This window comes from Protobothrops mucrosquamatus, unplaced genomic scaffold, assembly GCF_001527695.2.
Source record: "Protobothrops mucrosquamatus isolate PMUCROS unplaced genomic scaffold, P.Mucros_1.0 scaffold66, whole genome shotgun sequence".
Taxonomy (NCBI): domain Eukaryota; kingdom Metazoa; phylum Chordata; class Lepidosauria; order Squamata; family Viperidae; genus Protobothrops; species Protobothrops mucrosquamatus.
In genome coordinates, this window is record NW_015386444.1 from 569,114 (window position 1) to 580,866 (window position 11,753).

At 34.2% G+C, this 11,753-nt stretch overlaps 1 protein-coding gene across 1 annotated transcript in view; it reads left to right on the plus strand.

Annotated features, from left to right (window-relative positions):
* The window catches only part of ERP44 (endoplasmic reticulum protein 44), a 150,569-nt gene that overhangs the window by 128,203 nt on the left and 10,613 nt on the right, over positions 1-11,753 (plus strand). The window contains exons 6-8 of the mRNA XM_015812071.1: positions 2,762-2,877; positions 3,671-3,728; positions 8,446-8,562. Coding sequence (XP_015667557.1) covers positions 2,762-2,877; positions 3,671-3,728; positions 8,446-8,562 — 291 coding nt within the window. The remainder of the gene's footprint in view (positions 1-2,761; positions 2,878-3,670; positions 3,729-8,445; positions 8,563-11,753) is intronic.

Consider the following 11,753-nt stretch of genomic DNA (forward strand, 5'->3'; position numbering starts at 1 on the left):
TATTCGAAGTTACATATCACATTCCTTTCTCTCTAACTCGTTTTTCTAGCCATTGACAGACATTACCCCATGTTCTAAAATACACTGAGTCTTCTTTCTCTTTTATCTTTAAAGTCAATCTATCCATTTCTGCACACTCTAAAATTTTCTTAATTCTTCTTTTAGTTGGTAAATTTTCATTTTTCCACTGTTGGGCAAATACAATTCTTGCTGCAGTTAGTACGTGTAAAATTAAATATATACAATCTTTCTCATAATTTGCTAACAAAAATAATTCTGGCTTAAACTCTATTTGTTTTTTAGTTATTTTCTTCAACCAAAAATGTATTTTTAACCAAAATCTTTTTGCTTTAGGGCATGTCCACCAGATATGGTAATAAGTACCTGGTCTTTGTTTGCATTTCCAACACTTATTTGAAGTATTTTTAAACATTTTTGCTAATCTCACTGGTGTCATATGCCATCTGTAAAACATTTTAAATAAGTTTTCTTTATATGCCACTGCTTTAGTTAATTTGACATTTCTTTCCCATAATATTTGCCAGTCTTCTAATTCTATATTATATCCAAAGTTCTTTGCCCATATTATCATTGTTTCTTTTACTTGTTCTTCCTTCATCTTTAAGTTTAACAGTTATTTATAGAGTTTCTTAATCAACTTTTCATCTGTTTTAACGGTATCTGGTCAAATTCTCTCTGTTCTTTATAAAATCCCATTATTTTAACATCTTTTTCATATCTCGTTTTGATTTGCAAATATGGTCACCATGATAGATCAATACCTTGTTCTTGTAAATCTTGTCTGTCTTTCAATTTTCCTTTATTGTCCAAGATATCTTTATAGGTCACAACTTTATCGTAATTAATTAAATTTGGTAAGCAAAAGCTTCCATCGTTGAAAGCCATCCAGGTATCTTAATGTAAAATTTATATAAGAAGTGCATTTCTTATAAAGCAGTTTTGAAAATATCTATGTATTTTATTCTTCCCATACCACAGAAACGTGTGCCAATCAATTTGTGGGCCATGCCCCTCTAGGTATAATAGTCTTTTATCTCTAAGCATTATTCATTCTTTAAGACATGTTAAAATAGTTGCTTGGTAGTATAACATCCAATCGGGCAGTCCAAATCCTCCATTTTCTTTCACTTCTTGTAGCATTTTCAGTCTAATTCTAGCTTTTTTTCCTTGCCAGATAAATTTCAGTATTGTTGTATTCAATTAATCAAAAAAGACTTTTCCCAGCCTTACAGGAATCGTTGAAATAAAAAGAGTATTTGGGGTAAGATATTTATTTTTCACTGTTGCTGTTCTCCCCAGCATTGAAAGTTGTAGGTTTTTTCACTTTTCCAGGTCCAGTTTTATTTGTTTTAGCAGTCTTGCATAGTTATCTTCTTTTATTGTTACACATCTTGCTGTTAGGTAAATTCCCAAATATTTAACTTTTTTAACTATTTGAAGATTTGGGGTTTTTTTGCTAGTTGATTTTTTTGTTTTTCCGTTAGATTCTTTGTTAGCCCTTTAGTCTTTTCTCTGTTTATTTTCAATCCTGCCACTTCTTCAAATTTTTCAGTTTTCTCCATAAGTTTAGTGCTTGTCCAATATAAAAACCAAGTCATCTGCAAATGCTTGTAGTTTATATTTTTCATCTTTTATCTCCAGTCCTTTAATTTCTATATCTTGTCTGATGTTTCTGTTCAATACTTCCAGTGTTCGTATAAATAATAATGGAGATAGTGGGCATCCCTGTCTTGTACCATTTTTAATGTTAAAGTTTTCTGTAAAATCTCCATTTACAATTATTTTGGCTGTTTGTTTACAGTAAATTATTTTAATTACATTTATAAAGTTTTCTCCAAAATCCATTTCCACTACTTGCTGGAACATGAATTGCCAGTTTACATTGTCAAATGCTTTCTGTGCATCAAGGAATATTAAAGCCATCTGCTTCCCTGGATGAGTTTCATAGTACTCTAACACATCAAGAATCATTCTTAAATTATTTTTTATCTGTCTTTTAGGTAGAAAACCATTTTGGTCTGTACGTATAAATTTGATCAAAAATAGGACTTAGTATGTCTTGTAATAATTTATAAAACTCTGCAGGTGTATCCATCTGGACCTGGAGTTTTATCATTTTTTTGCTTTTTTATAGCCTCTATAATCTCCATCATTGATATTTTTCCATTTAAGATATTTTGAATATTCTCTAAAATTTTTGGTAAGTCTGCTTTTTTTAAATACTGCCGTATTTTTTCTTTTGGAATTTCCTCTGCACTATAAAGTATCTCATAATAGTCTTTAATAATTTTTTAATTGTATCATTTTGAAACTGTAATTCACCTTTGGGATCTTGCAGCTTATTTATCAGTTTTTTCTCTTTTTCTTTTTTCAGTCTATATGCTAACCATCTCCTCAGCTTGTTAGCATTTTCAAAAAAGTTCTGTTTAGCCCTTTTAATCTTCATAAATGAAAATGGATATCTTCTACACAGGCACACGTAAAACATTATTTTGATGAAAATATAGGTTCTTAATCAAAATGGATAAAATAACTATTATTAATAAGATTAATACCTTCAAGATTCTCTGCACATTTTTTGTTACAAGGGTGTACTTGAGATCCTGGACTATGATTTTTTGCTAATATTACATTTGATTCTAATAGACATCATCTGTTCTGTTTAAAGAACTATAGAATTAATGAAAATACTAATTTTTTAAAGGGCGAGTTAGTGTTATGTATGTTTTATGTGTTACAGCGCAGTAAAAGAAACATTATTGGCTATTTTGAACAAAAAGACTCTGATAATTACAGGAACTTTGAAAGAGTAGCAAATGTTTTGCATGATGACTGTGTCTTCCTAGCTGCATTTGGGTAAGCTTTTTAAATGTATGAATTGCAATAGGTTAAATAGAAGTATATTACTTATTGAAAATATAACTTTTATCCTTATGAATTAACACATGATTCCAGAAAGTTTTATATTAGCATCCTTTCTTTAACAATGGTATGAAAACAATTTTAAAAAATATATTTTTCAAATTTGGTCTTGAAACTAGTCTCTCCATAAAACAGCAGCCCTAGTACTATTATCTGTATCTTCCTTATACACATTCAACCTTGGAAAATCGGCCTAGGAGGCAGAGAAATTGAGGAGCCCCTATGTTTGTGGTGGTCTGGTGGCGCAGTGGTTAGAATGCAGTATTTCAGGCTAACTCACTGCTCACTCCAGAAGTTTGATTCTGAACAACTCAAGGTTGACTCAGCCTTCCATCCTTCCAAGGTTGGTAAAATGAGGACCTAGATTGTTGGAGGCAATATGCTGACTTTGTAAACCGTTTAGAAAGGGCTGTAAAGCACTAAGAAGCAATATATAAGTCTAAGTGCCATTGCTGTGTTTTAAACTTAATTAGCTGGTCTGTTCACTGCAGTTAGCACTTAGAGTGATAATCAAATGAGGATGTGTTGTTTTAATAAATATATCCTTGTGCAGGGTAGAAAAGCAATTAAATTTATTTGCCTTAGCTAATAAATGATGGCTAAAATAAATGATACTTTAGCATGATATCTGAGTTCAGCCAATGACTAAATATTTGTTGCTATTCCAGTATTTATTTTCTTGTTTTGTATCCTAGAATAGTAAGAACAAAATTATTTTAATCCTTAGGTCTGTTTCCAAACCAGAACGATTTAGTGGGGACAACATAATATATAAGCCAACAGGGGTAAGTTTTCCCCCCCCCCTACCTATTAAATTTGATGAAATGTTTAAAATTAGCCCAAATCATTAAAATTATGCATACAGGTAGTCCTCATCTAACAACCACAATTGACCACAAAATTTATGTTGCTAAATGAGACATTTATTAAGCATGTTTTGCCCCATTTTTAAGACTTTTCTCACTACATTTGTTAACTGAATCACTGCAGTTGTTAAATTAGTAGTACAGTTATTAAGTGAATCTGGTTTCCTCATTGTCTTTGCTTGTCAGAAGGTTGCAAAAGATCACATGACCCTGGGACACTGCAACCATCATAAATGTGAATCAGTTGTCAAGCATCCAAATGTAAATTACATGATCATAGGGATGCTGCAGTGGTCATAAGTGTGAAAAATGGTCATAAGTCACTTTTTCAAGTGCCGTTGTAACTTCAAACGATCACTAAGCGAACTGTTGTAAGTTGAGGACTATCTGTATATTATGCTAATAACTGGATTTCATTCTTATAGAAATACAGATATAATTTGCTCAGGTAGCATTATCTAGGCTTCCAAATAATTATTTATTATTTATATTTCATTTATATTTCTTCTTGATCTCTATACTTCATGGCTTTCTGCATCTATCCAAAGAATCACAAGAAAAGTCTTTCTTACAGTTAATAGTTTTTACTGAAGTAGTCTCTAGATTTTTTTTGTATCTATTTAGTTTTTAAGTTCATTTCTAATTATTTATCATTTTCTTAATAGATTTTTTTTTAATTTTGGAGTACTGTATGGCTCTGAAGGCTTTCTTTCAAAATATACTAATTAAGACAATACACTTGCCCATATAATAGAATTCTCTGGTCTTATCTGCTTACAGATCTGTTTTAGTAGATACCGTATTTTTCGCTCTATAAGACGCACCTGACCATAAGACGCACATATCTCCTTGATTAGTTTTCACCCATTGTTTCTTGTCTCGCCTTCTGGGGCTTTGGAAAATAAATTGATCCCCTCCTCTTTGTGGCAGCCCCTCAAATACTGGAATATTGCTATCATGTCAACCCTAATCCTTTTCTCTTGACTGGCCATACCCATTTCCTGCAACCGTTCTTCGTATGTTTTAGTCTCCGGGCCTTGACATTTTAGTCTCTCCCATCTCCCAGCAGAAAATTACAGGTAGCAGTTTTAAATCATGCAGCATAAGGATAATAACATTTGGAAAGAGAAAGAATATGCTGCAGCAGCCAACATGTTCCAGCCTTGTCCCTTCGCTTCCTCCAGGCTTCTCCCCCAACCTGCCTTTCACTCACCTTCCATTTGCTGTTTCGAGCCTGGGAAGAACACTCCTCCATCCTCCTATGGGTGAGAAGGAAGAGGAAGATCCTCAGCCCTTTTCCTCTCCGCGACATCCTTTCTAGCAATACTCGATGGTGTTGTGTTAGAGCGCCACCTAGTGACGTAAGGCTTCCCTGCCAGTATATGCTCTCCTCCCCTGCACTCAGGCTTCAGCTCCAGGCAGCATTCGCTCCATAAGACGCACAGACATTTTCCCCCACCTTTTGGGGGGGGAAAGTGCGTCTTATAGAGCGAAAAATACGGTACTTGCAGCATTTCCAGATTACTAAACTGAACAACTCTGTTTTTTCTTGTGGGCCATTGTCAGTACCTCGGGCAATTTATTTAAAGCAGGACATTTTTTATTCTAAATCATTTTATAGGTCTAGTTTGTTAGTTTCTGAACTTAAATTTGGTCTTAACAATTGGATCCTAGAACTTAAAACTGATTCAGAGCATCAGACTCTATAATTAGACAAAGTTCTTACACCAAAAGGATAGATCTCATTCCAAAAAGAAAACTCCCAAGAGTTATATTACCAATCTTTGAAGCATTCACTATATGGTAGGCCTTTTTACTGTATCATCGTAGTATAAGGGATTGATTTTTGAGAATCCAAAAGTTGATACCTTTTTAAAGATTTTTGATACTTTAATTCAAGTCATAGTCATGTTCTTAAGAAAATGTTAACTTCTCTGTTGCTTACAGAATGATTACCCTTATCCATCAAAGGGTAGTGCCCAATTTTCCTATGACTCAATACTCATTTTGTTGGCTGGCATTGTGATTGAATCCTAGAACCTTCAGTAAACTATCACCAGCTCTTGGATTAGAAACAAAATCAAGCCATTTTCATCCAAGTAATTATATAACGTGAAATTGCAAAAAAGTTATTTCTTCTTACTCTGTTTTCCATATAAACTCTAATTTATAATTCAGACATGTAGAATATGGTTAATCATAAGCAGGTTTCTCCCACAAAATCAGAAATCTAAAAACATACAAATACTTTTAAAAAACAGGGTTAGTTATTCAAATAAAATAGATACCTTTGCAAATATAACAAACCATCTTTGCTCTAATTGGTAGATATTTGCAAACTTTGAGGAGACAATAAAATGCAACAACTGGTAGATAAATAAGACAAGTTTTCAATACAGTCCCCTCCCAAGGAAATTGCAATGTGGTTACAACTATTAAGTGTATATTTCCCAACTGTGAGGAAATGAAACATTCTGGAGAACTCTAAAATATTTTTTTTCTTTTTTAACGATAGCAAACTGATTTTCTGAGATGGGTCAGCTTTTTTTTATTTAACCTCTAAACTAGAAGCAGCTTGTGCTCTGAATTAAATAGATCTGTATGGGGGCAAGATATATATTTGAAATACCATAGAATGCTTCGTTGTTGAAAATTACCTTCTGGAAAACAATCAGACCATTTCTAGGGTAACTATATTAGTTCAGTCTGTAGAAAGAACAAGTATTCTATTACCTGAATGGTGCATTTTACACATTCCCTGATCTTAATCTTCTCACTGACTCCTTTATTTTTAGAAGCTATGGTATGCAGCATGTGTTGCTTCCTGAGAAGAGCAATAAATTTTCTAACCATTAATGGGCGGAATATTAAATTAAAATTGTATAACTGAATTATTCTTGTCTTATCAACAATTTCTGTTGATTCTGTCCATTCCCTGGCAAGGACAACTGATTACATATGACAGTGATTTCATCTTCCTTACTGTAACATTTAAAAAAAACATGTCAAAGAATGACACCTTCTGTGTCATTCAGTGTCTATCCTGATAGATTAGGGAATCTTAAAAAGAACAGAATAACAGAATTGGAAAGGACCTTGGAGTCCAACTTTCTGCTCAAGCAGGAGTCCCTATACCATTTCAGACAGATGGTTGTCCAATCTCTTCTTAAAAACCTCAAGTAATGGAGAACCCACAACTTCTGAAGGCAAGTCATTCCAATTGTTCTAACTATCAGGAAATTTCTCTTTAATTCTAAGCTGGTTCTCCCCTTGATTAGTTTACATTTATTGCTTCTTGTTCTATTTTCATGAGCTTTGGAAAATAGGTTGACTCCCTCTTATTTGTGGCAGCCCTTAAATATTGGAACCCTGCTATCATGTCACCCCTGGTCCTTCTTTTCATTAAACTAGACATACCAATTCCTGCAACAGTTCTTCATATGAACTATTTTTCATATGTTTAGTCCCATAATCATCTTTGCTGTTCTTCTCTTTCACTCTTTCTAGAGTCCTCAACCTCTTTTTTTATATTGTGATGACCAAAACTGGATGCGCTATTGCAAGTGTGGTCTTATCAGAGCATTATATATATTACATACATTATGAAACTTCCTTGGTTTGTGCCCAAATTTGGAAAATATTTATTCACATCTCTTGAATGCAAATCAGATAATTATTTATACTTAGGCATAACTAAATAGACTAGTCTCAGTCCCTCAGATAATTAGCTAACAATTAAGAATGTAATCCAGAAAGTCCCCTATCCTTTTTATTCTGCAAACAAAAACAAAAAAGCCATAGCTTTTTGGGGGGGCTTTGAGAAATTTGCATTTTGACATGAAAACTTCATAAGAAAAGAAATTAAAAAACTATAACCTCCTGCCAATTTACTTCTGTTTCCTAATTATTTATATTTTTAACTATATTTTCTACTATTCTTAATCTTGAATAGATATTGTGAAAATCAGTTCTATTATTCAATTTCTTGAACAATTTTCTTGATAGTATTTATTTATTCAATTTATATCACTATCCATCAATCTGAGAAACACTGGATGATGAACAAAATAAAAGCATAAAATTAAAGCCAAAAAGAAACAAAATGAAGACTACTGTAGAATTTCTACTTATCATATACATTCATGCAACAGGTCCAATAACAAGCATTCCTGTATTTAGGTATTTACTTCTATAGCAAAAATTAAAAAAAACAACAACAAAGCAAAACAAAGAATTTGCAGTATGTTAAGATAATATCAGTGTTTTAAAATTTGTATTTGGTGTCATTTAAAGAAGGCTAGATTTTCAATGTACGTGTTTCTAAATAGTATAAGGTGAATCCTTCTCCCACTTGTTATAGCGTGTTGGTGTTAACTATGAGTGATTCTGTGAGTTTCCAAGCCACTGAAATACTGCTACTGACTGTTGCTGGCCATAGCATGGAAGCATTTTGTAATGAGCTGCTACAGGTCACAAATGTTTATAACAGAATGTCTTTAGTGCCTTGTGATATGGCCTCTTAGTTATACTTTGTTTATCAAATTTAGATACTGCCCATCTCACCCTTGGAGATTATAATATTATATTACTTCTCCTGTGTTAATTTATACTTAATTTTAACATCATGTTTTAACAGGAAAATGCTCCAGATATGGTTTACTTGGGTTCTATGACTAATTTTGACTTGGCTTATGCATGGACTCAAGACAAATGTGTTCCTCTTGTTCGTGAAATTACATTTGAAAATGGAGAGGTAAATACTATCTGGTTATTCAGGCCTTTTATTTAAGGGATAAATGGTTACAAATGAAATTGATTTAATCCAAAATTAAGTGTCAAATGCCTTTCATTACTTTATAAAGCCACTTATTTTAAGCCTATTGGAGGATAAGCCAACTCTAGAATTTTTAACCAAAGTACTATAAAAAATGTGCCACCCACAGATAAACTAATTCTCAAACATTTTGTATATATTTTTACTATGTTCTGAATGACTTCATTTGTATCAATAAATGTAGTTTATCAGAACAGATTAGATTTTAAATTTTCACAATTGGCTTAACCATTGGTGGTATATTTTTCAAGAAATTTTAATTTGGCTTATCTGTGAGTATATACTGGTACTATAAAAATGCATTACTGCATTTATCCACAGATAGGCCCATCCATGGATAAATCAAACCCATTTTTGTGTATTTTAGAACTTAAAATTTTAAGTTTATCCACATATATATAGAGTATTTATGCATTTCCAGAATATCCTTTCCTGCCTAAATTGTCAACTAACAAAAATTACTGTGTGAGCTTCAAAATAGAAAATTTCTTCTCAGAAGCAAGTAAATAAAAGTATTGAACAATATGATGATGATGATGTCTATGATGGTGTCTATTATGTCTGGAAGTTCAGTGTGAATGCTTATTACAGATAGAAAGGCTGCTCTGGACATGTTTGAGCTGCAATGTAAATGATGAACAAAATTCAGAAAACTATATGCTCTTTATTTGCTTTTTACAATGTATAAGATATCAACCAGTTATGATTATTTTTTGAGTATTTTTCAGAATTCCAGACATCAAAAACATCTTTTGTATCTGATATTCTGTATTTTCTTTGTTACTCCAATCTTTCGTTTCTGTGAGAGGAGGAGGGGAAAAAAACAAGCAATTTGTGTAAATAATTCCCCCCTTGCAAAGTAGAGAGATCAGAGAGGTCAACTTACACTGATTGTGATGGTGATTACAGAATTGGTGAATTGGTTGTAAAGTTGTTTTTTTCAGGAATGTCATAACTTCGAGTTCTCACTGAATTAGGCATTCTGTAGGTAAGAACTATTAAGAATTTGAGAGACCAACTTGAAATATTTTTTTCATTTGAGAAGGGATTTATCAGTGGGTAGGAGAGTGGTATTCCTATTACCTAAGCAATTTGCGAAATCTATATGTACAGGTAATCCTCGACGTAACAACTGTAATTAGGATTGGGAATTCAGTCGTGCTTTTGTTTTGTGGCAGTCATTAAGGGAACCCATTAATTTAAATGGGCATTTATGTTGGAAACTGGAAAGAACAATCACAAATCACAGTCTTGTGACTGCGGAACACTGTGGCCAGTCATAAAGCTGACCTGCCCAACATACAGTCACCTGACTGTGGAGTGTGTGTGTGACCATTAGTGGTGGCCATGGTGCCTTACAAACCATAAAGCACCCATTCCATAGCCATCGTAACTTCAAAGAGTGGTTCCTAGTTCACCCCCTCCTCAAACACCCATCACTTGATCCCACCTGCCCCATTTTCCCATCTTCCCTTTTTTAGAGAAAATGGTAGAAAAGGTAGTTGCTTGGCAGCTTTAGAGAGTTCTAGTTGAAGTGGATTATTTAAATCCCTTTCAGTCAGTATTCAGTATTCTGGTCCGGTTATGGGACAGAAACAACATTTGTCGCACTTGTGGATGATCTCTGGCAAGATCAGGATTGGGGTAGTACAACTATCCTTGCTTTCCTTGACCTCTCAGCAGCCTTCAATACCACTGACCATGGTATTTTGGGGGGCCAGCTATGGGATCTATGGCTGGGTGACATAGTCTTGCATTGGTTCATTCTCCTTTCTCCAAGACTGGTCCAAATCAATATTGATAGGAAGTGAGAGAGCCAGCCCATGGACATTCTTCTGTGGCATGTCACAGGGCTATTCTCTCCATTCCTTTTTAACATTTAAACATCTACATGAAGCCTCTGGGTGAGATCATCTGTCATTATGGTTTGAGGTATCATCAGTATGCGAATGATACTCAACTTTATATCTCTACCCCTATTATACCCAAATAGTACTGTTGCTGCCATTTTACAGTGCGTAAGAGGCTTTTGGGCCTGGATGGGGAACTACAGACTTTGACTAAACCCTGGTGAGACCAAATGGCTTTTGGTGCACGAAGTTTCAATATCCGGGATTTTAAACCATTTCTGGATAGGATTGCATCTCAAACAGACCAAGTCTGCAACTTGGTGGTTCTCCTGGACCTGTAATTCCAGCTTGAAGAGCAGAGGGCAGTCACAGCTAGGAGAGCTTTTGCAAAACTTTGGGTTGTGTGCCAGTTGTGGCCTTTCCTGGATCAGGAATCCCGTGCTCAGTCATTCAAGCCCTGGTCACCCCAGTTTGGACTACTGCAATGCATTCTACATGGGGCTATCTTTGAAAGCATTCGGAATTTTTAACTGGTGCAGAGTGCGGTGGCATGTGCAATCTTTGCAGCTCCTAAAGTGGTCCGTGTTACACTGTTGTTCTGCAAGCTTCACTGGCTGCCATTTTGCTTCCACGTGCAATTCAAGGTGTTGGTTACCTATAAAGATCTGCATGGCATGGGTCCAGGTTATTTGAGGAACTATGTCATCGGTGCTGGCAGAGGATACATGCTTCAGATCTTGTTAGTCAAGGAATTGTGTCTAGTGGGTCCAGGAGAAGAGCCTTCTCTGCTGCAACCCTATTCCTTTAGAACATCTAAAGGAATACTAAAGTACTAAACTAGAGGTGATTGATCGACTAAGAGCAATTCCCACCTCTTCCCCCTCCCCAGTACATTCTGAACTCTTCCTCTCCATCTTTGAGTATAAAGAGTATAACGCCTTTGAGTTATAACCTGTATTTTTATTGCAATTTTATTGTGATTTTATACATTTACATGTATATTTATGGTTTTGCTTTGATATTGTAAGCTGCCCAGAGTCATTTATTTATTTATTTATTTATTTTATTTATTTTTTGGATTTATATCCCGCCCTTCTCCCGTAGGACTCAGGGCGGCTGACAATCTATTTAAAATACATACAAAACAATACAAATTTAAAATTAGTTAAAAGGAATATTTAAATATTTGTCGAATTTAAAATATAATTAAAACCCCCCTAAAAATTACCCTAGGCCAGTCCTGCAAGCTGGAATAACCAA